This window comes from Tachysurus vachellii, chromosome 13 (genome assembly GCF_030014155.1).
Source record: "Tachysurus vachellii isolate PV-2020 chromosome 13, HZAU_Pvac_v1, whole genome shotgun sequence".
Taxonomy (NCBI): domain Eukaryota; kingdom Metazoa; phylum Chordata; class Actinopteri; order Siluriformes; family Bagridae; genus Tachysurus; species Tachysurus vachellii.
The window spans coordinates 21,265,403-21,292,526 of NC_083472.1; the positions used below are offsets into that span (position 1 = coordinate 21,265,403).

At 40.1% G+C, this 27,124-nt stretch overlaps 5 protein-coding genes across 10 annotated transcripts; 1 reads left to right on the plus strand and 4 right to left on the minus strand.

Moving 5' to 3' along the window:
* Positions 1-10: 10 nt before the first annotated feature.
* On the minus strand, positions 11-11,242 carry zdhhc5b (zinc finger DHHC-type palmitoyltransferase 5b). Of its 2 annotated transcripts, none has more exons than XM_060884961.1 (13): positions 11,119-11,242; positions 7,882-8,344; positions 6,973-7,127; positions 6,754-6,875; positions 6,088-6,245; positions 5,820-5,992; positions 5,200-5,302; positions 4,978-5,069; positions 4,782-4,896; positions 4,261-4,369; positions 4,033-4,133; positions 2,427-3,181; positions 11-1,592 (listed from the first exon to the last, which is right to left on the minus strand). In XM_060884961.1, exons 3-13 carry the CDS (start codon positions 7,107-7,109, stop codon positions 1,487-1,489), a joined length of 1,971 nt encoding a protein of 656 aa, XP_060740944.1. In that variant the 5' UTR covers positions 7,110-7,127; positions 7,882-8,344; positions 11,119-11,242; the 3' UTR covers positions 11-1,486. The 2 variants fall into 2 exon arrangements, with proteins under 2 accessions (XP_060740944.1, XP_060740945.1); XM_060884962.1 differs by lacking the exon at positions 11,119-11,242 and adding an exon at positions 10,729-10,965.
* Positions 11,243-11,360: 118 nt separating this feature from the next.
* On the minus strand, positions 11,361-15,730 carry clp1 (cleavage factor polyribonucleotide kinase subunit 1). Its single transcript, XM_060885625.1, has 6 exons — positions 15,614-15,730; positions 15,034-15,302; positions 14,335-14,442; positions 14,121-14,240; positions 13,858-13,995; positions 11,361-12,612 (listed from the first exon to the last, which is right to left on the minus strand). The coding sequence occupies exons 2-6, from the start codon at positions 15,298-15,300 to the stop codon at positions 11,917-11,919; spliced, it is 1,329 nt and encodes a 442-aa protein (XP_060741608.1). The 5' UTR covers positions 15,301-15,302; positions 15,614-15,730; the 3' UTR covers positions 11,361-11,916.
* Positions 15,731-16,063: 333 nt separating this feature from the next.
* On the minus strand, positions 16,064-18,448 carry selenoh (selenoprotein H). The gene is made up of 5 exons (XM_060885029.1): positions 18,351-18,448; positions 17,718-17,838; positions 17,331-17,473; positions 16,998-17,119; positions 16,064-16,860 (listed from the first exon to the last, which is right to left on the minus strand). The coding sequence occupies exons 1-4, from the start codon at positions 18,370-18,372 to the stop codon at positions 17,013-17,015; spliced, it is 393 nt and encodes a 130-aa protein (XP_060741012.1). The 5' UTR covers positions 18,373-18,448; the 3' UTR covers positions 16,064-16,860; positions 16,998-17,012.
* A 650-nt stretch (positions 18,449-19,098) lies between these two features.
* Positions 19,099-20,649, minus strand: mif (macrophage migration inhibitory factor). Its single transcript, XM_060884963.1, has 3 exons — positions 20,402-20,649; positions 20,019-20,191; positions 19,099-19,394 (listed from the first exon to the last, which is right to left on the minus strand). Exons 1-3 carry the CDS (start codon positions 20,507-20,509, stop codon positions 19,328-19,330), a joined length of 348 nt encoding a protein of 115 aa, XP_060740946.1. The 5' UTR covers positions 20,510-20,649; the 3' UTR covers positions 19,099-19,327.
* A 636-nt stretch (positions 20,650-21,285) lies between these two features.
* si:dkeyp-121d2.7 (zinc finger protein 436) lies at positions 21,286-26,609 on the plus strand. Of its 5 annotated transcripts, none has more exons than XM_060885515.1 (5): positions 21,286-21,430; positions 21,968-22,284; positions 22,528-22,721; positions 24,159-24,240; positions 24,475-26,609. In XM_060885515.1, the coding sequence occupies exons 2-5, from the start codon at positions 21,990-21,992 to the stop codon at positions 25,296-25,298; spliced, it is 1,395 nt and encodes a 464-aa protein (XP_060741498.1). In that variant the 5' UTR covers positions 21,286-21,430; positions 21,968-21,989; the 3' UTR covers positions 25,299-26,609. The 5 variants fall into 5 exon arrangements, with proteins under 5 accessions (XP_060741498.1, XP_060741500.1, XP_060741499.1 ...); XM_060885517.1 differs by having other exon boundaries at positions 21,359-21,430; positions 21,971-22,284; XM_060885516.1 differs by having other exon boundaries at positions 21,370-21,467.
* The last annotated feature ends 515 nt before the right edge of the window (positions 26,610-27,124 follow it).

The following is a 27,124-nucleotide window of genomic DNA, read 5'->3' on the forward strand; positions in this document are numbered from 1 at the left end:
TAAAAGAGTATTGTTTCAGTGTTGCAATCTTATTTATTGTTTTGTTGGAAATGTGTTGGCTCATGTGACCCAGTGTCACCTGAATTAAAAGAATACAGACAGGTAGAAAAAAACCTCCACCCTTTGATTGAACCTAATCCTTTTGTCCTGTTAATGCGTGCAGGTAAATTACAGTTAAAAAAAGGCTTTATAAGACCATGGTGGAAATGACAAAAGGTTATCAGTAAAAATACGTGTGTCACTGCATAACCGCTTTAATGTTATACTGACCGGGCACTGGTCCTCTGACTTCAAAGCTAAATGTGAAGCTTACTTTTCACTTACTTACTCTCTCTCACACACACACACACACACACACTACAATTAGCAGAGTCTCTGAAGAGGTTCGACGCTGGAATGTGCTCTAGTAGAATAGATTGAGACATCAATAATTGTTTCTCTGCAATTTTCTCACTCTCTCTCTCTCACACACACACACACACACACACACACACGCACTAATTCAAAACTCAAAGCGATGGTCAGAATACATTTTATAATCCAGCTCTGAACCTTAACCACTGCCTATAAAAATAAAAATAAAAAAAAAACCCCGATATGGTACAGTTCCCCCGTCTCAGTGGCATACTGCACATCCAGCATGTACTTTCACGAGACCAGAGCACTCTCCTCTGGCCAACGTTTGAAATGGCTCCTTCCAGATTAATAGACAAATAACAAAGAACCCAAAGGAACCCTTAACTTGCACAAATACGTACAGTACCCAGATGTTTCCATCACAAAACATTTGTGCTGTAATGATTCAAATGTTACATTCTTATTTGCCAAGTGTGCTGTCTGTCAAAAGCAGGTCCCTGACTACACTTGTCTCTTTGGCTGTGAACTCCAGCTCGGGTTCTGACTGGCTGATGCAGCCGTCTACTATATTCAACAGCAAAATTCAAACAAACAAACTAACAGAAAAAAGCACAACCTATGTGCTACTATTATTGACATTCCTATCAAACATAATCAATAAATCTTACGCTATACTGTATCAGTACCGGTATAAAATAATAATAAGAAAAAGAAACATAAAAATTACAAGTAAAATGAAAGCCCAGAGTATGCAGAGAAAACAAAACAAAAGATTTACATTGGAGTCTATAACCAATTGTTCATACAGCAAGTTCGGCAGCTCCAGTCTGGATGGAACAGCCTTCGTGGATCATAAACAATTCTTTAAATATGTAAAAAATACTAATAATAATAATAATAATAATAATAATGGAGATTCATAAACCATGATATGGAGATTAGGCTTTTTATTCACTAATCCACATTTTAGCGTTCTTCCTCCAAAGTTGGATCCAGGTTTTCTTTCTTTCTTTTTTCTTTGTGTCTTTGTACTTTGATTGTTTTTTTGGCTTACATAGATGATCTGCTCTCTGGTCATCTTGTTGGCAGAAGACACGAGTAAATCCTCTGCGTCGTTCAAAAAAAGAAATCATACTGAAATCTCATAAGTTGTTCCTCCAACACCGCTCACTTTCTTCACACCGCCACCAGGTTTGTGTGCATGGGTGCTGTGATTGGTCAGTCTCTGCCTAGAGCTGGTTAAGTGAAAAGCAAAAGGAAGACACAAAGGAGCATAAGTTGAAAAAACAAAACAAAAAAAGCTGTCCTGTTAGAGTAAGCTAGGATCCAGAGCTGGGCGATACATCGTTTAAATAACGTTATGAGATTCTATTAGACGTTCTTGAATAATTATGCACATCTCTTTAAATGTTAGTTCATAATACTGAAAGGTGAAGTTTAAGGAGGGAGAATTTGGCTTATGCAAGGCGTATGCAGTACCCTGTACTTATGGTCATTAAGAATTTTAAAACTGGGGGAAAAAAAATCACTTCAAGATATTAGTTCAAACAAAATATAAATTCTTCTACTAAAAATCAGCCTCCCAATGTATTGCCTTCCCTCTACAACAGTGGGTGTGATGCATGCAGGGTGAGACTGAATCATGCATGGACACAAACACACACACACACACTCTCTCTGAACACAGCACACACAAACAGAATGAACAAAAAGAGACAAACCTTTGCACAGAGAAAGAGTCATCCTTAACGGTCACAAGGCAGGAGAAGTGAGGAAGACACAGGAGAGGAAGATTGGAAAAGGGATCAAAAATAAAGGAGGAGAGGGGAATGGTGGGACAACAACATGGCAGACGCACAGGCAAATGAAGAAGAGGCAGCAGAAGAGTAGAAATAATATGTAGAAAGAAAAATATCACATTACTTATCAAAGTGATAGAGATATTAACCCAAAAACAGAGAGCACCAAACCGTAGCATGGACACAGATTTTTAACATCATTAAAGGAGAGGCGACGTGTGAGAGGAGGGACAGAAAAACGGAACCGCGTAATCTGTGGGCGTTACTCACTTTGACGTGGAAGTACCACCCCCTGTGTTATATGGGCATTGCCGTAACTCCGCTCCACTTGCGTAGGAAAACGATTTGCCCATAGGAATGCTTCCTGTGGTGGGGCCAGGAGGCGGTGAACCCAAAGAGCGAGCGCGAGGAGACAGGGGTGGAGCTCGGGAAGGGGGTGGGCTTGTGGGGCGCAGGAAAGGTCTGTTGGGGGAGGGTCTTAGGGGGGCAGGGCAGGCCTGGAGAGAGCCCTCTCTCTGTTGAGCAGACAAGAACGGTGAGGTGTAACCCATGATGGGTGGAGCCCCAGGAGTAGAACCGAGGGAGCGTGGGGGTGCCGGCCTGGGCGGGGACAGCTCAGGAGCAGCTGATTCAAACTCCGGACTCTCCGAAGGCGTCAGCAAACTGTCATAAGACAGGCTGCCGTTCCGTGTCTGATTAGCCAAACTTTTATAGCTAGTAGAGGTTGTGCCCTCAGACAGCAGTGGCCCAAGTGCATTGTGGTTTGTCTGAGCAGAGCGGATACTGGAGGAGCACGAGGCCACCGCTGAGTGTAGGAGCGTGTCAGTGAAGGAAGGATAAGACCGCCCTCCGAGAGCAGACGGCCCACCCAGTCCCCCCGAGCCTGCTCTGCCTCCCTCCCCTCCCCCTCCTGGTCGCCACCCAGAAATTCCCCGGCCCGAAAGACTAGGCTCTGAACGATAGCTGGCGTGCCCAGTTGACAGGGGGACGGAGGGCGACTCTGTCACACTGTCCCCCCGATTCATCTGAGAGAAAGACACACAGAAGTAGACAGTGTACCAAACGCTCCAAACAGCAGCAGTAACATGGGGAAGGTTTAAAAATGATGTGAAACAGAAACAATACTAAACAGAGTCTATCAAATGTAATGGACTTCCAATAGTAGAGAGTGGTAAACTACAGTAAATATGATGGATACAACAGGAATGATTTAATTATACTAAATTACATTATTGCTCTTTATTCATTACAAAACTGTGTCCCGGTCGGCACTGCACTGTCAGGACACATACACTATGTAGTACTGTAAAAGTCTATGTAGTTCTGTGTTGTCTCCTGTTGTTCTATGTTATATATATATATCACAATGGTGAAGTAATGCCATTTCTTTTTACTGTGTACTGTATTAGCTGTACAAGGTTGAAATGACTATAAAAGCTTTTTGACTTGACTCATCAGTGTTCAAACATCAGTATTTAAATTGTTTATTAGCCATCTAATCTTTATTTTGGTTTTTGTTTCACGTCATGTTAACCGAAGGGGCAGATGAAATGCAGAACACAAACCCGAAGGCAGAGAGAATCATGTTCATAAGAAGTGGCCAGCATGATGCAAATATAACCACAAAGCAAAACAAAACAACACACAACACACACACACACACACCCCTCTTACTCTGTGACTTTGCTACAGAATCATTAGGAGATGAAACAAGAATAAAACAGACATATTTATAAACAAAAAAAAAAAAAAAAAAAAAAAAAAAAAAAACTGCTGACCATCCAGATTGAGGAGCCTTAACCAGTGTGTGTGTGTGTGTGTGTGTGTGTGTGTGTGTGTGTGTGTGTGAGTGTGGAACATCTGCAGTCTTTCCTACCTTGTGTGTGGAATGTGTGTGGTTTTTTCCTGGACTGCTGTAGGACGGCCGATATTTATATAATGCCGGTGTGGGTGGTGCTTCACTGAGGAGACTGCTCTCTGATTGGAAGATATTAAAACCATCAGGAAGGAAATAACAAATAAAACTATGTGAAAAATAAGTGACAGATTTCATTTTCATATTTCATAAAAATTCAGACTGTTTGGGTACGGTTAAATTAAAAACCTTCATTATGTGTGTGAGGCAGCCCTTGGTATCTGTGCTCCGGTTTAGGAGGTGGGGGCGGCTCAATGTCTGTAGACTGACTTTCCATGGCCTCCAGACTGCTCTTAGACTAGAACACACAAACACAACATCTTTATTCATGTATAAAATAAAATGCTAAATAAACTAACAACCATTAGAACCAAGATGAGCTGTGATACACTGTGGTAATATTTAAAAGGTTATAAACTCGATAAATCTACAGTCACCAACCACAAACTCGTGCACAGTATAAGTATCTAAAATGTGCTACACCAGCAGAAGATCCTATTGGGTTCTACTGTACTTCCCACCCAAGAACTAGTTTCAATTATAAAAAGGGAAACTGTAACTATTAAACATATCAAAAGTACAATTTGCCATTCATTAATAATTTAAAGACAGCATTAGCATACAAGTGCATAAACAACACCAGCGTTAATTTGTCTTCGCATGCACGTTTGTGTGTGTGTGTGTGTGTGTGTGTGTGTGTAAACATGTACCTGCTGGATCCCGTTGTCCAGGGCTTTTGCCGCAAGCTGTGCTTCAGAAAGTTGAGGCCGCAGAAACGGAGGCTGAACCTGAAGGGACTGGGTCTGCTTCAACCTCCCTATGTACCTGCACACACACACACATTAGATCTGTGCCAGAAGATAAAATACAAAAACACAAATTTATAAAATAAATAAGTGTTAAAACCTTGGAGCCTGAGAGCTACAGAGTACATGAGACACGTTTTTACAACATCCATGTGTGAATGGGTTGACGCCCCCTCTGAACTTCCCTGTAACCTGAAAAGAGGGAGAGAGATCATTTGGTTTCTACCACAAAAATATGAATAATACTCATACAGCCCCACACACACACACACACACACACACACACACACACACACACACACACACACACACACACACACACCTGTTCGTTTGTCGTTCTTCCTCTGGCTACCAGCACAATATGGAAGCCAGTGAGTCCTGCTACTGGGACGAAAAACAGGCCTGCGATACACATCACTGCCATACTGGAGTGCCGTGTTAAAGACTTACAACTTTAACGGTACAGGAAGCACATACTGTAAATGTGTGGAATGTCTTGTTAACTTTATTTTGTACATGCATGTTAGAGATTGTGGGCATGCATGCATGCACAACACAGCTGAAAATCTGCATTGAAAGAATAATCTATAATCAGAGGGATTGGAATGAATTTGCTTCAAAGTTTACTTCATGTAGTTATTGCAAGTCACACAGAAGAGTGTATAAAGAGTGTACTTTATAAGAGTTTTTATGTTACATGTAGTATCCAGATAAAACTGGATTGGATTAAGTGAAAATTCACAACACAGATAAACCCACTGGGATTACAGCGGACACTCAGCGTGTGAGAAATTAAAATATGTACTAATTGGCAGGCTTCTTCTACAAAAGCACTTTCTTTGAACCTTTCCTTTGGAGGAACAAAGGCTAGTTTTATCTTGTGGTAACAAGCGATAAGACTTGCTGAATAAGACTTGCTGATGCCTCGAGGGAAAAAGATACGTAACTCCAGAGTGCACTTCATTCAGTTGTTCGGTGTGATAGAGGATGTACAGCAGGCTGCATCCAAACACTCCCATTATGTGTGTAGTGAGAGATAAAAGGAACAAGAAGAAATAACGGTAGTTCCGCCTCCCGATGCAGTTATTGACCCAAGGACAGTGATGGTCAAACTCCTAAAATCCAAGAGACAGTGATATCAATCAGATGTATATGAATTCAACATGATGATGATGATGTGAACAGAAAAATGTAGTAAAAGAGCATGTACCTCGACACAGTTGTCGCACACGGAGCAATGAGAGCATCGAGGAGGTCTGTAGAAGCGGCACGTGGAACACCATTTCATGCGCACCTGAATGTTCCTTACCTCCACCGTCTTATAAAGAGGAGCCCGGAAATCATCTTCCTTGTCTTCATCTTCCTCCGCTGCATAATACAGAGGCAACAAACACAAATAACCAGCAACTAGTTACTAAAATATACAGTTTGTATCACCTTGTAGAAGAAACATTTGATGAAACATTTCTATCATGATGAGAGCAATCTACTCTGTATCGGAAGAGTTTTTATTAACATGCTTGTTCTAAGGAAATGTTTATTTAGCATTGATGGAAGGAGTCTCCAGTTTCAATGCTTTGTGTCAGACAGTTTTAACATTTTCTGACATTGGAAACTCTACAGGACAGAGAACTTTGCGGGTTCTCTCTTCGAGAAAGAGAAAAAAAGGAGAGTCTGGTGAGGAAAGGTTTCTTCAATGTATAGCATGTTTCTATTTAATTAATGAACAGTTGTAATTATTGGCAAATGTTTGTTGCCAAAAAGAAACAAAAACTTCAATCAACTTCCGCAAGGCAACAGCAAACGCAAGGTGGTGCCAAGATTTTAATTCATCCTGCACTATGTATCTTACAGTTTGGCAAGGATGAGTTTGTACCTCTGGGAAAGATGCCTGGGTCCATAAATGTAGCCATGCAAAAGTTGGCCAGGGTGAAGAGGAAGACCACGACGTTATAGACAGGAATGGAAGAAGAGAAACGTTCTGCCAGCCAAGGACAACTGAAATCAGAGAAAGAGAGCAGAAGAGAAACAATCAATCTTTTCACCCAGACTTAAGTCATGGAGAGACAGATGACCGGGAAAGAGAGTGACTTACGTGAAGCACAGGAAAAGTGTCGTAGCCCCAACGAGGAAGATTGTCGCTGCAGATACAGGCACATAGCGACTGGGACGAAAGCGGCGGGAAGGGGAGGGGTCTCCAAGAGCCCCACCCACACTGAGACCCGCAGGCATTGGGGAGAAAACACGGAGCTAAAAGCGGATTTTAGGGGTCAGAAAACGAGCGCTTGATGTCCGCTTGCTAAGCTACAGAAAGAAAAAACTGTCATACTGTCTACCATTCATAGTAACTTCAGGTAAATATAACAATAATATATAATTTACACGCTTTATAAATTATATTTTGAAATGTAAAAATAGCCTCAGAAAAAAAAAAAAAAAAAAAAAAAGAAGGTGCACAAATTCAAAACAATTTCATCTGATGTGCACAGTGCAGGTGTTTATGGGTGTCTATACATAAAAATACATATACAATATATGATCTAACTGAACCGTGATAAAATAGATTTATAGTTTCATCAAAAAATAGAAATTTATATGGCTTGAATGTGACACGATTTGGCAGAGAGAGAAAAATAAGATCAAGTGAAAGCTCGTTTAGTGCAAATCGATTCTAAGCCCTGTGTTTCAGCGATCAGAGAGGCTGAATAGAAACAGCAGCAAACAAAGCAGTCAGTAATACAGGAAGCCCAGTTAAACAGTACTCTCTCTCAAGAACAAGGTGTACATTTCAGAGTACACTAGAGAATGTGAACGCATGAGTCAAACATGAGACAGACCAAATGAAACCCCCCTCAAAAAAAAAAATCAAAAACAAAAAAAAAACAAAAAAAACAAACAAACAAAAAAACAAACAAAAAAACAAAAACAATGGAGGGTATGTGGAAATATCGAGTCAAAGAGAAAAGGGAAACAATGAATAAAAAAAAAAATTTTTTAAATCCACCACAGTCTCTGCAGGAGCCCCGGTGCCCGCTGGGATGGTCCGTCTAATAAAAGACCGTAATTATGAAAATGGAGAACAAAAACGGAGCTCTTGTGGTCTTCTGGCCTAAATGACAGCTCATACTTCTGAACTTAACTCGTGCCAGGGGAAAAAAAACTTGTCTCTTCTGTAGAAATATTGTGAACGCTTGAGTATTTCAGTATCCATATGAAGACGGCAATGTCCGGAGCCCTTCAGAGGGTTGTATGAACACACACGGCTCCCTCGCCTGCGTGTGTTTCCACCAGGGCGAGTGTGTAAGTCACGGCGCCCACGTGAGTCCAATTGCATTTTAGCTCTGTTTTGCAACCCATCGGGCCCCTCTTTGTTTTACCGGAAACAAAAATGAATGGAGTTTAAGAGCATTTCCGAAATGGCTTCGTTTTTTCCCCTTCTTGTCCTACAAGCAGGCCACAGATACAACCTGTGAGAAGGAAATACAATTACACATTAACAATTACACACATTCTGTTGCGATGCTTTTTGCGTCAAAACTGTTAACACCTGGAGATTTATTCTTTTCCTTTTACAATTTGTTCTGATGTTCAAAAATTAGCCAGTGATTACTCACTCTTCCATGACAAAACCAGCTTGTCATGTTACTGAGAAACCAAAATGCTCTTCTGTAGTGGAAAGGTGATTTAACTGTTAAAGCCCTGACATGAAAATAAAATAAAATCTCCATACAAAAAACTTCAAAAACCTCAATGACAAAATAAAAGTATGAATTCAGTATATAAACTTATTACTTGACTTATAGACAACACTACTGTCAGTGCAGCTTATATAGATCATTAATCAACACCTTCTTAATTCAACATAACTGTCTGTTCAACAACAGTCACAAGCATTTCGCAATGAAAGTGAAAAAGGCACAGCCCTGACATCCGTATGTGTACACAACAGGTCAAAACCTGATCATTTGCCTTCTTCCTTCTATCACGTCTGACTCACCAGAAAATGGGTGTGATCACATGGTAATATCTATTTTAGTTTCATTCATCTTGATGCAGTTGAGGATTCCTATATCGCTAACTAATCCATCATAGCTTATATAGCGCTGTCACTAGAAGCTGTATCACACTATTTTAAAAAAAACAAACAAACAAAAAAACGTATCATACCCCTGCTCCAGGAAAACATACCATACTCATCTGAACAGTTGTTAACTAACTCATCTGGTACTATAGATACATTTTTCCTTTTCTACACCTTCAGGTAGGCTATTTGAGGAAAACTGCCTTAACAGCTGCTCTCTCTATTGACTGTTACGTGTATCAAGCACACCAACACTATATCGGATTTTTAACTCTGTGCAGTCTGACTGAAAGATTGCAGTCTCTGTCAAAAAAGGCATACAAATTACAGTGACTCGCAGGAACACAGCAGCCAGAGGCCATTCATTTTTACTGAGAAAATGTAGCAATGATCGACAGTGATCGTCAACTGAAACAAGATGTGGGCATGTCCAGCCACAACGATGGTGTGAGAATACGGACAAACTTGACTTTATCTCGTATGATATGATGTATATATATACACTGTTGAATTTTCGATATAAACGGCGAGTATATTGTCGTCAACAGCGGTATGCTACTTGCAACACCCACTGATATACGTTATTACTACGACAACCAGTATTCGGAAACACCTACAAGAAAGTGTAAGTGTTTGAATGAAGATTAGGTTTTCCCTATGAGATGACAGCTACCCAAAAGAAGGGTGGATGAAGCGTGACATGCTTCCTCTGACACGTAAAGGCAGCCTTCCAAATCTTCCTAAACTGCTAATACACAGGGCAGCATTACACACACTGAAGAAAATGTTATGTGTAATGAGATGTAATAAGAAGTGTATGACATCCTTCCTAATTTTAACTTTTTTTCTGACTCAAAGTCTCCCAACAAGTTTGATCGCTGTTCTGTGTAACTTTGGCATTACACAGTAACAGTAAATCAAGCCTCATATCAGCATTTTTTTTTTTAGCAATGTGCAATTTTTGCTTGCAACTGCAAAATGGGTGAAAATGTTAAAGGCATTTTTAAGTTGTTTCATATATTTCTGGCTGACACATTGCTCTCTGGCTGACACAATGCTCAAAACCTGCTGTACCTGATACACAAGTGTCAGCATATTATAGGCTATTCAAATCAATATATTCTGTCATTAGACACATGCAGATTGACCTATAGAGTAGATTTACAGGATAACTAAAGATTACAGTGTTTTACACTTCTTTCCACCAAAAGACAATGAAAGTGAAACGTTGAATGATGTAATGTGGCATTTAGATTTTAATTGGTGTTTACAAATGTGGACTAATGCTGTGAAGACGTGTCCATTAAAACACGGTGTACAAAAAAAGGTATTACATTTATATAAGATTAAACAGAAATCCAAATAGCCAGTATTAAGTCATAATAATGTTATTTTATGGACCTGTGTTTTAAGGCTCTGGACCGAATGGGATCTGAAATGAAGATGCGCCTGACTAAATCTTATAAAAACAAATCCCCAATCCCGAAAACAAAGCCTTTAACATATCAGACGGACTTTCTTTCAAAGTGAAACCCTACAAAGAACAATAAGATACCGCTAAAATAGTTGTTACAAGAAAAAAAAGTGAACAAAAAAGGAGTAAGAGATGGCAAAAAGTTTGTCGGATCACAGCGGAAAGAAACGGCCTGTGGTCCTAACAAGCTAACTAGCTAGCTAGGACGTTTCAGAAACTATCAAGTGCCCATGAAAAAAATATTAATTGTTTAGAGTAACAAACGAAAAATATATATAGGGAGAAATTAATCTTACTGTTTCAGTTTATCCAGCAGGTCTTTGTTCTTAGCCAAATGAGCTCTTAAAGTCCTTCATGCTAGGCCGATATTTATGAGTCTCAGCTAGCTAGTTTTAAGCAGCTAGTTTAGCGGCTGACAGATGGACGTTTAAATCCTCTTGTTGTTTTCATCCTTGTAATAAAGTAGCTTAACCCTGAGCAGGTCTTCGACGTGTTTTCTACACGTCATCGCTCATGGTAAAAAAAAACAAACCAAAACTGAAAATGTCAGGTTAGAGAATTAGCCAGTTAGCTAACGCTCTATCTGCAGTACGAGATTACGGCTGTAATGTCACTCCAGCACGAGGGAGATTCCCTGAAAAGACCTTTACATTCACTAAGCATTAAAAAGGTGTTTATTAACATACCTGGATGTCGTGTGAGATGGAATGGGGTGAAAACTCTAGTGTGTGTGTGTGTGTAGATTCCCTCCTGTGACAACTCCTCACCGCCTCAACTTCCTATCGGGTCAGGAGTAAAATAACTTATCATTCTCTCTCACACACACACACACACACTCACTCACTCACTCACTCATATACACACACACACTCACTCCTTACACTTCCACACACTGCTCATCACGAATAGCGAATAAAAACAATAAATCTTTACATCTAAACACCGGGCGTTTATTTATTGTTTTTTTTTCGTTGTTCTTTCTTTCTTTTCTTTTCTTTTTTTCATAAGAAAGAACTCCACAAATCACTTCAACACGTTTATTACAAAATATTAGTCCAAAATACTTCAACACATAAAATATCTGTGTTTCTTGCAAGGAACTGAAAGTGGAGGGAAAGAAATTGTTGACCCTGAGAGAGAGAGAGAGAGAGAAAGAAAGAAAACAAAAAATCTAAGAAAAAAAACAAGAAAGTGTGAACAAGTGAAATCAGAAAACAGAAACAGAAATCAGAGCTTGAGAGAAGGTGTCAACGGCAGAAACAGAGAAAAAGTGGATGAGGTTAGACAGAAAGACAGAGACCAATAAAATAGAGGAATAAAAACATGAAAGAAAAAGCAGTGTGTTTATAATCGAGGTAAAATTAGAGCACAGTGACATCATGATCTGCTAATCCCACTTCAGTTCGTATACAGATGTAATCTCGCTCCATTTCCACATTCCTGTTTCTCCCCAGCACATCAGCCCTCTTACTCGACCCCACCCTTTACTTCAGGTCTATGAAGCGAATGTCCATGATGAGGAGTGTGTGGCGAGGCAGAGGTCGGGGTGCTGGAGCAAGTACAGTCATCACCTGAGCCTGAGTGTCCACAGCTGTAACCACAATGAAGCCACAAACCGGACTTTCTAAAATCCCCCTGCTCCGGCTCTCTCCTCCCTCTGTTTCATCATCCACGCAACTAACACTCAGCACGTGATGCGTCAGGTCACGCCCCGGGCTCACAGGAACCAGCTTCAGCTGCGTGTCGTCCTGTGACATGCCCAGTGGCAAACACGAGTCCGGAATGGAAGGTGCACCAATTTTGTAGATGCGCACATCCGAGAAGCGCACATCAAAAGCATGTGGGTAGAACGAGGCTCCACGGAAGCCGTAGAAATACTCGCGGATTTTGTCGTCCCGGGTCTCCCGTCTGCAGTCCTTAGAACGTTCTACGACACCGCCGGACTTAGGTAGCAGTACGACACGGACAAAATGTGGCAGATCCCGTTTAAGCTCGTTGTAAAGGCGTTCCTGATCGAGAACTAGCACCACGTCCACCTGGAATGCTGAAGCGCAGTGGACCAGCGCCTGGTATCCTGACCCTTTCACCCAGCCGCACGTGTTGATGATGCAGCCTCCAACGCTGGCCTTCCGGTTCACCTCACAGCGCTGTGAGAACACCTCCGCCAGGCACGATGTCAGCTACACACACACACAGGAAGTACTTAGTGAGATAACAGCATCACAACATTTTTACATTTTGAACTTCATTTAATTGTGCTCCTATAGACAGACTTATAGCAGGCAGTCACTGGGCCTCATTTAGCAATCTTTTAGTAAATATTTGCACAAGCCAAGCCGTAGCCAGTTTTGCAAAAGTTTTGGAAATGCTTTTATGTACTCAAGTGTGTATGCTGATCCTAATAATATATGTAATATAATGTATGTATTAGTAATGTCCTCCAAACTCCATAAAATCTCAAGCGGACAGACAGACAGGAGCAGGCAATGAACAATGAGGGTAAAGGCTGAAAGGCAGAAATGGAATTTATTTTGACCCACTTCTAGCGCAATAAACATTTTAAATATATATAAACATAATATATATAAACAGTAATAAGTGAATGCAGAACTGAGGCATTTGCTTGTGGCTTACAGCTCTGAGCAGACAGACTAGCCTGTCCTCCGTTTATACACCATTTCTTTTGCTGTAAATGAATGTTCAGTTTTAATTGTCCTAATGTATGGCTTTGTATTGGCTCACTTTCTTTTTTTCCCTTTTTTAAGACACTCTGAATAAAGGTATCAGCAAATGTTGTAAATTAATAGAAATAAGCAATTTAAACGAAACAGTATATTCCAAATATGTGTAGATAAAGTACAATAATTCATGCAAACGATCTGAAGTTGTTCAGAATCTAGTCATAGTCTTATGCATACATTTACACATTTATTGCTTAAATCAATTTTTTATGTAAAAACTCAAAGACAAATCAGTTCAACTTAAATGACCAATATTTAACATGTATATAATAGGTATTTTTATATTCATAAAAAAAAGAAGCCTATCAAATAAATATCTCCACTTGATCCTATGAGAAATTGATGTATATACACATCACATGCAATTCTGCATTCAGCTTGGGCCAAAATAAAGACTTTCCACCAGCACATAAGTGTTAGTGAAGGTTAATAAAGGTGCCATAACCTTTTTTTTTTTTTTTTTTTTTGCAGGAGCACAAATACGGTTGGGAAAATGTTTGTCTACGTAAACAACCTCCTCCTGATGAAAGCTGAACATTTTGTGTTCAAGTGTTCACAAGAACAATATATTGTATACTGAAAGCTGAATATATTGCATACTATGAGCACCTGGCTGTAAATTGTCAACAATGGCAAATATTACTGTCATAATGATCTGAGTGTTGTATTTTTTGTCGTCTTCACCTTGTTATAGAGTTTGATATTGGTTCCTGGTGTTGTGGAACCGAAGTGGAAAACTAGAGGAGCCTGGACAGAAAAGCCTTCCTCGACATCTGCTGGACGCTCGATGTACAGTGCTGACATTGTCCCTGGAACAGACACCTGAAAATATAAGCAGAAGACATTTTTCCTTTAGTAGAGAAAAACGGCTGCAGACAATCCATTGAGCAGCTGTCTCATTAAACTCCAATAATAGACAATAAACTTTCTAGCTCATATTCTCTTACACTGCTTTGGCCGACATCCAGCTCCACTAGCGTGGGCCTCCTGCCCAGCCTCACTGCATAGTTCAGTAGTAGACGGCACACTGTGGACTTTCCCACATCCGTCGGCCCCACCACCATGACCTGCACAAGTGAATAGAGAGGCTATTCAAATTTCTGCCATCAGTACATGTCTCTAAATAAAATGCAGATAAATGAGGTGGGATTAGCAACATACCCTTGGGCCTCTCTCGTTGTCTCTCTCAGCCTGTCGTCTCATTTGCTCCAACGCAGCATGTGTGTTAAGATACAACAGCATAGGGGTGTCTTTTGAGACATAAGCCACCTATATACAATGAAACATAGACATAAAGAGATTAAAAGAGTTACAGTTGACATGTGGGCATTATTAGAAGACATTTAATTCACACTTCCAAACAGCTTTTCAGATGTCAGAGCTTTGTAAAAACGATAGTGAAAGTAAGAACGATTGCGACGTGCGACAGGCCGTTCATAATTTATACACAGTTATTGTTGGAGTAAAACATGACACTGCATTTATATGAAAACAGTTCACTTTACATGGTAAGGGTATTTTCTATTCTAATAAAATTCAGAAATGTTCTTTAATAAGTTATGATACGTCAGCCATAGGTGGTTAAGGCTAAGGGTTGTTGATCAGAGGACCGGGGTTCAAGCCCCAGCACTGCCAAGCTGTCACTGTTGGGTCCTTGAGCAAGGCCCTTAACCCTGTCTCTGCTCCAGGGGCACTGTATCATATCTGATATGTGAAGAAAGAATTTCACTGTGCTGTAATGTACATGTGACAAAATAAAGCCTTTTACTCTATATGCAAATTAACACGACGAGTAAACGAACGTGCTAATTGATACATGACGTCATTAGCTGTCCTCCTGAATACGTGACCATCAGTCACCTCGGTCTTGCCGCTTAGAGACAGGCTGCATCCCTGCCACGTAAACACTGCGATCTTCGAGCCAGGTCCGAATGTGTACTTCTTGTTCCGGTTCAGTTCTGATCCGAACACCTCGGCCAGACCGGACAGCAGTTCGAGCTGCACTCGCTCTCCAGCCTCGACCTCAAACCTGAGCTCAGTCTCCTTCTCCAAGTCAAACCGCGCTCCGGCGGCTCCCCCAGAGCTCTGGCCTTCATCAGCAGCTTTCTCAGGCGCCTCAGTGCTCATACCTGACACACAAGACAAAAATACGCTTTATACCAACTTTAACACGTTTTACATGATCAGTCATGCTAGACCTACTTACCATACATCTTTAAATTAAAGCAGAAACACAATTAACTTTACTCATACGTGAGTAGCACTTATTAAGATAACACAAACGCTACGTCGCTTGAGTTAGCAGTTAGCCATAAGCTAAGCTAGGAGTTAACAGGTTTGTCGGATTCTCTACTTCCGTTCTCTGATTTAACTAGTCCGTTCGACCTCTAAATGTGCTATAAAGCATATGTGTGTATTTTATACAAGTAAACTTGCTTACTTTTAAAAAGAAGGAAACTCCCAATGTGTCCCCCGTGTTTTCAAATCCTCCACCTGCGTTAGGGCAACTCGGGCGCATGGTGATGACGTCACGAGAGAAGCCCTCAAACACAAGCTTCGAAATCAGAATTAGAACTCGGTTTATTGGCCGATTGTGTTGATGTTGACACAAAGGAATTTGATTCCAGCTGTTTGTGACTCTCAAAAGTACAGACATAAATAACACTATATTTCAGGAGTTTAACAGTTTGGTCATTTGAAGTGCAGTCATTAGTATAGAGGGAGAATAGCAGTGGGGAGAGGACACATCCCTGAGGAGCGCCAGTGCTGATTGTCCGAATACTGGATGTAACACCTCCCAGTCTCACCTGTTGTTGTTTCCTGCCCGTCAGTATGTACGTATTATGTAAATGTAGGAATGTATGTAGTGAGACAAAATAATTAAGGAAAATAGAATCGAGATACATTTTATTCTTTTACACAAGTAGTTTACCATGTACAAAAACCATGTACATACATTTCAATAACAAACGTACACTATATGGCCACATTTATGTGCATACCCTACAATTACACCCACATATGGGTCTTCTGTATGATGTAAAATTATAATTGACAGTTTTCTAAAGGATAAAGTATAAGATTGTGTGTCCTGACAGCAACCCCACTGAACACTTTTAATAAACTAAAATGCCAACTGCACCATAAGCCTCCTCTTTCTACATCAGTGCCTTACTGATGCTTGTTGTCAGTTGGCACATGTCCGAATCGTCATGGTAGATTAAAAAAAGGTTATTATAACAGCAATAAAGGAACCAAATCTGAGAGAGTATGTTCAACAAACACAGAGGTATCATGGTTACCAAACCGTCAATGGTGGGCCCTTGAAGAAGGCCCTTAACCTACAGCTGCTAAGTTGTATAAATGAGAAGTCTTTCTGGATGAGGGCATAATTGTAAAAGTGCCATAAATGTATTGGTCTGGTGTCCACATACTTTTGCCTATATAGTGTACAAAACATTTCCCAAGACATAATGGAAGCAAATGTCTAGACAAATTTGTGTACTAACATAACATAACACAGTTAAAGACAGAACATCTCAGTTTGTAAAAGATGCAAAGCAGAAGATCACACAAAAAGGAGGAAGCAACGATTCAGGTCAGGATGCCGAGTCATCAGAGAACAGACTGAGTCAACTGTTTGGTCCATTCTCATCATTATGCATCCAAGAAACCCAAGATTAGTAACTAAAAATTGAGATAGAGACATTTAATTGTTATGACATTTCCATGACTTAAATTCAGATTCATATTCCATTACAAAATCTTTAAGTGTCAAGCATTTATTAGCTCATTGGTGAAATACATGAAAATTCCTCACGAACCTTTCCTCACAATATCTACTTGCTCTTCAGGGCATTGTCCAGAGCAGTTACAACCTCAGCAGGCTCTGGAAACTTCAGTTTACGGGGAGGACCCTTCTTGATACCCGTCCACAATACCACCTCTGCGACAAGATACGTGGAGAAATGTTTTACGAATGGATCCTCAAAATAAAGCTAATATATGCTGCATGGGCCGAGTCTGCAAAGTCATCTAAATTTACCTGAAATTATGCTGTTAAAATGAACACACAAGTGTATAAAGTATGACCTGTTTAAGCAGGATTTTAAAGACCTCTAGGTAGTTTTCTGTAAAACGGTCAGCTGTAAAACTACCTTTGCTCCCATCAATCAGAGTAACCTCAAAGCTGTTGCGTCGAGGCTTCTGGGGGTTGAGCAGGACACGCAGCTGAGGATGTGCAGAGAAGAGAGCCTCACGCACTGCATCGGCATTCCGCCCGTACACACGTCAGCTTTTACTGAGAGACAGAGAGATTATCACAGAACATCGTACACAATTCAAGCATCACAAGAATAATTTCATCTACAGTAATCACTTGAATAAAAAAAAAAAAACAACCGTAATATTCAAAAAGTCATGTGTGACCTAATACAAAGTATTATACAAAGCTGTTCCTTCAATGTGTTGAAAAAAAATCTCAGTTATCCATGACTTAAATTTCCAACAAAACAAATGGCTTTCCCTCCATGTTGCATACTGACCAGTGTTCGATGACGACTCTCTGTCCTTCATCATCCTCCGGTTCACCGTTGTTCCCTTTATCCTGTTTGGCCACAGGTTCTGCTTCTGCTAGCACATCCGCTTTACGCTTTGCCACACGACCTACACAAGGTGTAATATAAGTACATGGAGATTGTTGAATACTTGTCTGGCAAGCGCTTTCATGTCCTCATCTGAAGCCTCCCAAGCTTCACCTTTCATGCTAATACCACTGTAAACACTATCCCATCAGATATCTTGTAGATCACACAACTGTGTCATATAGCTTGCATTGCATTGCACTCTGGGACTTTGCACCATCGTCTCCACCACTGCTACATCAAAGTTCTCATTAATACAAGCAAGCACATTTTATTTCATCAGAGTGAACCTGAATGTTATTCCTTGTGTATGAACATTTACACATCTAAACATTGCTACAACTAAATACACAATAAATCCTGCCAGCCTGGGCTGTGGATAAAATGGATAAAGGATTTTGCATCCCATACAATTTCTAAAAGTGTCAATAATCTTGGCTTTTCTAGCTCTTCTAAGTTAAACTACCACATTGTTGAAGGTGCAAGTCTTTACCTACAACTTCAACCAAGATAATAGTCAAGGGTTTATTATACCTGCTTTAGCACGTGTCGCCATTCTCGTGCACAACAGAGAGAGGTTCAGACTATACCGGAAAATCACTGAGGTGCGCCATCTATCGGTGGAGGAGTGACATGACAGCCTTTAATACTCACCGCACACTTTATTAGGAACACCTGGCTGTATATCTGTTTTTTCTTGCAAATGTCTAATCAGGCAATCACGAGGCAGCAACACAGATGCATACAATCATGTATATACAGGTTATGGACAGAAAAAAAACAGCTGATATTTTTCCCACTCTTCAAACATGTTAATCTCTGATTCCTGTTCTGAAAGTAGTGACACTCAGGTTTGATGTGTTGCTGTATCTGAAATGCCATTCTGCTCACCATGGATGTAAAGAGTGGGATCTAAGAATAGATGGGGGGAGGTGTCATCTCAGTGTCTTTGACCTTGGTGTATAGACTTTAAAAAAACAAACAAATGGAAATGAATTGTTGATGAGAAATGTTAGACTGGGGAGAACTGATACGAAGGCTTTGGTAGCTCAAGCACTTTTTACCAACACGGTGAGCAGAAAAGCATCTCAGAGGATACAACTCATTAAACATTAAAGTGGATGAAGTACAAGACTTCACCAGGTTACACTACGGTCAGGCAAGTGTGGGGACACGTGAGGAAAATATATATAAAATCAATGTATATGTAAATCAAGCCTTTGATGTGATACCTGCCAAAATACGACACACACACAATCACAAAACATGAGAGGCAGCAGTGTCCAGGTTTATTCATATGCATACTTTTATTATTTTGTCTTTTTTTGTACAAGGCTTGTAAAGTGACATTAAGATCTTATCAGGAAAAAAACAGTAACTTTTCATGTAACCATTATGAACTACAATTGCGTTAAGTGCTGTGTAGGGAAAAATCAATTATAGGAGACTAGTGCTCTCCTTTTTATTATTTTTGAAGGAATGCATAGCTGTATTGAGAAAATCCAGATCCTTTAACCAAAGGTGGAGTTGTTCCAGGCCACGTTTGCTGCATCCATGTCGGTAAAGTTGATGTAGATCCTGAAAAGCAACAACAATCAACAATCTAAACAAATCTGACTGTTTAGAAGGTTTTAATTAATGTTCTCTAACAGGATTATATTAATACATTTGTTCTAATGCGTTATCATTTCTATAGCAACAGCTCATGCACGGGGACATGTACGAAGGCCGCACATAATCTGAACCTAATAACAAGAATGAACGTGTCGTTATTTAACAAAGCCAACTGTAAAACTATTGTAGGGTGCACCATTCTGTAAGGAGGTGTTTATTTAACATTTATAGAAAGGAGTCTCCAATGTTAGTGCTTTGAAATAATAACTTTTCCACCACATGAAAATCTTTAGGACAGTTTGCACTTTCCAGGTTCTCTGTAATGTTTTCCATGAGCTTGATCATGTTTTTTGTCTCATAAAAGTAGTTGATTTTGTTTCATAAAACGTTAAATGTAACTATAAATGGATAAAAAAAATATTCTAATATAATTTTTAAACGACAAATTGTGGTATAAAAGAAATAAAGACCAAGTTTTATCCCTCACGACTTACAACCTACCCAAACTCTGTAGTAAACCGATCAGTGCGTGTGCACGTGTCGTGCGCGTGTGTCGTGTGCATGTGCACGTGTTGTGTGCGTGTGCACCTGTCGGGTTCGATCCCCATGTGTTTATTAAGCAAGCCCATGAGCAGTTTGGAATAATTTTTATTCTGCGAGCCTCCGATCTTCCCGATGCTGTGGAGGGAGCAGAGGGCACAAGGGTCTGTTTTGCCCCCGAACATCATCATCTGATCAGGGATGATGTGCACAGCGATGTACTGGGGAAAGAAACACAAACATCAGGCTTCAAGTAACATGCGTATATTAATAAACAAACACACTGAATGATAATAGAGTTCAATGGCATGAAATGATCCATTTAGACCCGTGAAGGCTGTGAGATGAAGAAATCATTAGTTAACATAATTCCTAATGTTTATTGACGCGTGCATTCTGCCCTATACAGATGAGCACGAGCTCCTACTCACATTGGGTGGTTTCCCCATAGCTTTAGCAAGATCCTGGGTGATTTCAGACAGTAATCCGGCAGGAACTGCATCTTTCGATACATTTGTATTGACCACGAACATCGGCATGGTGACAAGCTTCCTTAAAAAATACCGTAGAATTGAAGAAAATAACTAAATCGATGCACTGTAAATCTAACAGTTCAGTTAAGGTGAATAGCCGTGGACTTTGTCCCGCACGTTCTTTATCCCACCCGTTTTCATACAAGCCCCGCCTTCTGGATTTTGTGACTCGCCTATTGGACAATAAAAACGTCAAATCAAATTATCGTAAACTTTAGAAATGAAAGCGAAAAACGAAGTAAAACAATTCATATGTAGGAATTAAGAATAAATATCTGAATACAGGTTTGAGGTTTAATTTAGCAGAATTTAACTTTAAATGTACATTAAAAAAAACTATTCATAATACAAAAATAAAACTTTTTTTAAATGTAGTAGTATTATTATTATATTACATATTTATTTATTTTTTAACAAAAAAAAAATCTTAGTTTATTATTCTGTTTTATTCATTATTTTTTGCTATAAAACAAGTGCTTGCGTCGAGTCATTTTTTTTGGTCTGTATACTAACGATAAATAAATGACAAGAACATCTAACAAACATTTAAATAATAAAAATATTAAAATAACATTTTTTCGGATATTATGCATTTCCTTCTTATTCGTTGTTGTATTTCTTGTACATGTACACATTTATAAGCAAAATAGAAATGAACTAGTTCTACACAAAAACGATGGCGGTTTCTGGTGTTTACGGTATAAAAGCCGCACATGCGCACAACCTCATGTCAGGAAAAAAGGGTTTAATCTCAAACTGTCCTCTATTAGGAGATAGTGTGCACTGCGTAGGGTGTAGAAGACATTATGTAACACCTCACACAGGGCACTTAGAAAAGGATGAAGTAGGGTTTTAGGATACGGCCGATATCGTAGGCGAGAATTAAAAAGCACTTGAGTTGAGACTTGAAGGGGAGCAAAACGCCAGGTTTCTTTTTGGTGTAACGTTATACTTGTGTGAACGGGTTAGAAAAACTTAGTGTGTGTGTGTGTGTGTGTGTGTGTGTGGAGTTGATGGGAAGAGTGTTGTGTATAGAATAGAGATAAACTGTGCGGTCTTTCTTAAAAGCTGTGTGTGTGTGTGTGTGTGTGTGTGTGTGTGTGTGTGTGAAGTTGTTCATTTATAGTAATTACAGTAATAATAATAGGAGTTATGTGCACGTTGGAAGGCGAATGCAAATGAATGCTGGTTTAATTGTAGTGTAAATAAGGAGCGTTTGATTAACAGAGTAGGAAATATATATGACAGCTTCTGTAAGATTGCATGATAAGGGTTTGTTTTTAGTTCCAACTTTTCACCTGGGGTTGATTTCATCCAAGACGAGTGTAAAATTTTCCCCAGAAAATCTTTCTTTTTGTTTGCATTAGGACAAGTGTTAATAATTGTGATGCACTTTAAGAGAGAATATAGTAAGTGTAGATAATCTAATGCAGTGGAGTGAGTAGTGTGTGTGCTTATTCCTAGCAGTGCTCGTGCGTAAAGCGCCATGGCGGACTCGGTGAAGACGTTCCAGGCGCATCTAACGGCCGTGATGGACAGCTTGGTGCGCGCCTCTGTGTGCGAGATCACCAAGCTGTTCGAGGACACGGTGAACGACTACCTGGTGGAGATATCGCTCAACCGGAAGGAGAACGAGGCTCTGAAACTGCGCCTGAGGCTCACCGAGAACAAGCTGAGGAACGAGCGGAAGTACGGGCTCGCTTGGGCGGCCAGTCGGCGCGCAGCCGGCCTGCTCGGTCCTGATGAGAGTGGCTGTGCAAAAAAGCGCAAGCTGGAATCTAGTAAGCACAGGCACAAGTTCATTACTACTAATGAGTGCTGGTGGACGTCTGACTTTGGCTTTTAATGCAACCAAAATGCACTGAGGAAGTGAGTGTAATGGCGACCTGCTCCTCAGTTCTCATTTTTCTCTCTCTCCTCCCTCTGCCTCTCCCTCTCCCTCTCCCTCTCTCTGTTCTTCTCCTTTCCTCTGTCTGGCTGTCTCACTCCCTCCCCCTTCCTGATCTTCTCTCCCTCCCTTTCAGGAGGCAAGCAGGCTAAGGAGTGGAGTGGTGGCGTGTGGGAGGAGGGTGTTGGAGGAGTGAGAGATGAGAGGAGGGACGAGAGGAGGGACGTGTGCAACACACATCCACCAACCGCAGGGGAAGGAGAGGAGCAGGAGGAGGAGAGGAGACACGTCTCTGGGGAGAGAAAGGAGGTGGCCACCGTTAAGGAGGAGGTGAGCGGCCAATCAGAGACGAGGAAGCAGATGCAGAGAGAGATAAGGAGAGCATGGCAGGAGGGAGGGAGGAAAGAAAGAGAGAGTGTATGATGAGGAGAGGGAGGGAAGGAGGGAACCGTGAGTAAGGAATGAAACAAAGCAGGAGCAGCCAAAACAAGAGACGCTCCAATTCACACAAACTTGTGAAGCCAGTTGCGTTTGTCAAGTGGGACTTTGTAATTCCTCTATATAATTTGTATACATTGGAGCAAAAATGTTTCATCTGGACCATGACTACCTGAAGTGCAAATACAAAACAATGTGACATGAGTGCAAACATACAACAAATACACAGGAAAGTGCAGCAAGATAAACAAGGATAAACGAGAAATGCTGTTATACTGAAACATAGAGAGATAGGCAGATAGATTAAGAGACATTTAGCCAGACAGATAAATATGTAAATAAGTATATAGTCACAGACATACCAATGATACCACAATGCTGTAACTATAGCATATGTGAATTATTCATAAACCCACTATCTACATGATAACTGAAATATTCAACAGTAAATTACTGATATTCTGTTATGAAACATTGTTTGCCAAAGATAATAATCATACGTTTATTAAATCGCCTTAGTTGTAACACTGCACTTACTAACTAACTAGCTCACCATATTTATTACTTTATTGTAATAAAGTTATTACTTTACTGTAGATGCCACTTTGTTGGCTGGTCAGTTTCCAGGCAAACATTGCCATTATTGTGCCAATCAGTTATTGTGCATTCTGTTAATTATGCATGCAATGAAGCTGCATTGTGTTGTGCACTTCATCGGCAGCAAATGGTACACATTATACAGACCATGTTATAACGATTATAACGATAAGAGCCCGTCATTACGAGTCACAGAAAACAGCCATTTTCATCAACTTTGGAGCTCTATTTCTTGTGTCTAAGTCTCTCTTTTTAAAGCTCCCAAGTTCGACACTTTGTTAATCAAAATCTTTTTGAGAATAATAAAATTTATTTATTTATTTATTAAGATATGGTTAGATAAGATAAACAATTTTTTTTAGCCTATAGTACATTTCCTTTCAAAATCTGTTTTTGAATTCTTACATTTTTGTACAGACAAAAATACACATTGTTTTGGATTGTTTATCATTCCGAAATTCTGAAAAAAAAAGTCTAGTTTTGATCTTGTTCAAATGATTCTTGACTAAGATGAAATCATGAAGCCAGTTCATAGGTCGAATGTCTTAATTGTATCTCACTTGTGATTGATGGATAGATAGATGACCAGCAACATCAAGACACAGATTAATACAATATATATCACTGCAATAATCCTTGAATATTTTCTATATATATATATGTATATGTATATGTGTGTGTGTGTGTGTGTATCTAAATACAATGTGCTGATATTTCTTTGTGTTTGATCAGGAGGATGTCTACAGGTGTGAGTCTGTGAGGCTGCTGCAGGAGGCACTTCAGATGAGCAAGACTGAAAGCAACACAGCTCAAGGTGAGCACCACAAGGCAGTGTGTCGGTAAGAGAAAGCGTATAGCTGCATGCTTAGTGTGGGAAAGAGAAACTGGCAGCTTTATGCTGAAAAGTGGTTGTCTCACAATGATCCTGTTTAATCACAGTGCCCTAATAAAGTAAGATGATATATAAATAAATAGATAGATACCCAGATAAGATACATTGAACCAGAGCTTTTTACTGTCCTTACATTTGAAGTCATCTTGTGTTTAGAAGATTTGGATCCTGTTTCAACCGGTCCTGGATCAGCTGTGGGTGATGTTTGGGAGCAGCCCGGTCTGTCAGCCGAACCCACAAAGAGCAGTGACGAGATGAGCGGCCTAGAAACAGCCTTAAAGGTGGAGCGTGAGAGGGAGGAGGCAGAGTCTGTACTAACCAGTCCGTCTAATGCAGTGGACAGAAGCGACAGTGTGGAATTTATAGGGTTGGATGGTTTGTGCAGCTCTCAGCAGGACCCTGCTCCCTCAACACATGAAGCCAGCCCTGCTGAGATAGGCCCCAGGAGCCAAGGAGATGACGAGGGGGAGGAGTCAGGACAAGAGGTCGAGGACTTACTGCATTTCTGCCCTCAGTGTGGCGGTGGCTTTAACTCTGCATCCGAACTGGCTGAACACGTGTGTCCGCTAGCCGAGGAACGTTTCCAGTGTTCGGCGTGTGGACGGGCCTTCAGTCACGCCTGGAGCTTGAAGAGCCACGAGTGCGTACAGGCGGGCGAGCAGCCGCACCGTTGTGAACTTTGTGGGAAACGGTTCACACACTCGCGCTCTCTCGAGCGCCACCAGCTGGTACACACAGGCGAGCGACCACACCAGTGCCCACAATGCGGACGCAGTTTTAGCCGTCTGGGCAACCTAGAGCGACATCAACGCATCCATACTGGCGAGCGACCGTATGAGTGCGGTGCTTGCGGCAAGCGCTTCAGTCGCATCGAGTACCTCAAACGGCACCAGCAGATCCACAGCGGAGAGAGAGGAGAGAGGAACCAGACGCTCAGTGACACAGAGCTGAAACGCAATCAGTGCTTCTCCAGCGCCTGATGAACTGCTAAACACTTGACCTAATTCTCCATCCAGCTTTAAAGACCAACGATCTGTACTTCTGAATGTCCTTAGATCCTCAAAGCTGATTTTCACACAAATATTAATATCTAATAGGACTGCAATATATGTATATTATTTGTTGATATCGATCATTATTATTACGGGATTAGATTTTGCAACACCAATATTGGAGAAGCTTAGGTAATGCAAATGAGCACAACTTATTATTATTTGTTCTTTTAATCTGCAAGCTTTCTGGAATCTCAGAGCTTCTTAACATGGAATCTGTGGCTGTATTTTGGAAGAACATGGCAATGGTGCGATTTGGCGTGTCGGTATTGGAATCTGAATTAATACAAACCTTTTAAAAGTCACAGGCTCATGATGTTTTTAGTAAAAATATATTGTGATCATATCTCAATCAACACATGTAGAAATATACTGTAATCAGTAATCTACTCGTTTTGTCCGTGTTGTACAGCCCTACTATCCTAATATCTTGTCCTGAATCTAAACATTCATACAGTATAAGAAAGGACTGCATTTCTTGCACAAACATGTCAGTGAAAGTATATACGTAAATTGTTATGCTTAAAAAAAAAAAGCACACACTCCTCTGCATCAAAAAAGTGCACCATGTTTGGTGCGTTACACTCTGTCTGTGTGAGTCATACAGTTAGGTGTCTTTATGTCATCCTCGGCTAGAGCTAGAATAAAGTCTGCATTTCACTTGTGAGGAAGAATCAGGATATTAAGCCTTATTTGAATGGTCTCTGTTATAATCATTTTATACATGACGTTATAAACTCACATATCTCTTTTTTTAGTAAACAATTTCCAGGGACGAGTTTCACAGCATTCTGTTTATTTACACAAAACTTTGGATGCTTAATACAAGTGCTGATGAGGATATATGATAATTGTAATATATTTATATAACGTGACTTTATACAGTCCATGAGTATAAAAGTCTTTTTAATCAGCCTGAGAGATAAGATCACATCATAGGTGAGTCAAAACTGCAAAAAAAATATTGCTGTATATTGTGTAAAGTCACAAGGGTGCCGTGTCTGGGTGGGACTAAATTTATTACACCACCATCATTATAGTAATGCTGGTCTTTAGTAGGCAGTTTTCTGAAGAGACAGAGAGGGAAAAAAACAAACATTTGTTAGCTACAGCAAATGATGGAATTGGTGAAGGAACCCCAGGGAAAACTAATCCCGTTTGTAAAGTGGCTTTAAAGTTGGTTTAATTACAGTCTGCTTCATTACTCCCCATTCAATAAACCCCCAAAATATACAAAAAGGAATGAGGGACTCACGTCCATCCTTATGCTGACACAGTGCTACCTTCATACATTGCAGTTCCATATTAATCCCTAAACAGCATTAATAGGATTATTAAGTAAGTAAGTATAATATAAGTAAGTATTAAGTATAAGTACACAAAAGCAGATTTTTACTATATATTTTTATTTTGAGTCAAAATATGACCCATGAGGTTCTCAAAAAATGTCAGGTTGCCAAATTGTCTGTCTCTGAAAAATGTTTTTTGTTATTATTATATCATTTTTAAATTATATAGATATCAGTGCCCTAAGTTTTGACTAATCCATATTTGTCTTATATGATACTTACTTCTGTCACTTTAAAAGGTACAAAAGATATCACATCTGAGAATGTATTCAATTTCGATTCTTAGGTTGAATTTGAAGATATTAAACCAGACCTGATACTGAGCTAACGTTTGAGGTCTCATACTGATATTCAATATAGGATTCATGAAACTTTAAAACCTGTCCTTAGTTTATCCTTCATGGG

Bases quoted from the DNA above. Each gene is read 5' to 3' on its own strand.
- zdhhc5b (XM_060884961.1), bottom strand. From the start codon at position 7,109: ATGCCTGCGGGTCTCAGTGTGGGTGGGGCTCTTGGAGACCCCTCCCCT. The intron at 5,303-5,819 runs GTATCTTTTTCC...ACGGCACTCCAG, and splicing joins GAAGTGCACTCTGGAGTTAC to TATGGCAGTGATGTGTATCG. The intron at 5,070-5,199 runs GTGTGTGTGTGT...CCCTCTTTTCAG, and splicing joins GAAGAACGACAAACGAACAG to GTTACAGGGAAGTTCAGAGG.
- clp1 (XM_060885625.1), bottom strand. From the start codon at position 15,300: ATGAGCACTGAGGCGCCTGAGAAAGCTGCTGATGAAGGCCAGAGCTCT. The intron at 14,241-14,334 runs GTATGTTGCTAA...TCACTTGTGCAG, and splicing joins ACAACGAGAGAGGCCCAAGG to GTCATGGTGGTGGGGCCGAC. The intron at 12,613-13,857 runs GTGAAGACGACA...GTGTGTGTGTAG, and splicing joins ATATCAAACTCTATAACAAG to CTGACATCGTGCCTGGCGGA.
- mif (XM_060884963.1), bottom strand. From the start codon at position 20,509: ATGCCGATGTTCGTGGTCAATACAAATGTATCGAAAGATGCAGTTCCT. The intron at 20,192-20,401 runs GTGAGTAGGAGC...TTCTTTCCCCAG, and splicing joins CTATGGGGAAACCACCCAAT to TACATCGCTGTGCACATCAT. The intron at 19,395-20,018 runs GTGCACACGCAC...GTTGCTTTTCAG, and splicing joins ATGGGGATCGAACCCGACAG to GATCTACATCAACTTTACCG.
- si:dkeyp-121d2.7 (XM_060885515.1), top strand. From the start codon at position 21,990: ATGGCGGACTCGGTGAAGACGTTCCAGGCGCATCTAACGGCCGTGATG. The intron at 22,285-22,527 runs GTAAGCACAGGC...CCTCCCTTTCAG, and splicing joins AAAGCGCAAGCTGGAATCTA to GAGGCAAGCAGGCTAAGGAG. The intron at 22,722-24,158 runs GTGAGCGGCCAA...GTGTTTGATCAG, and splicing joins TGGCCACCGTTAAGGAGGAG to GAGGATGTCTACAGGTGTGA.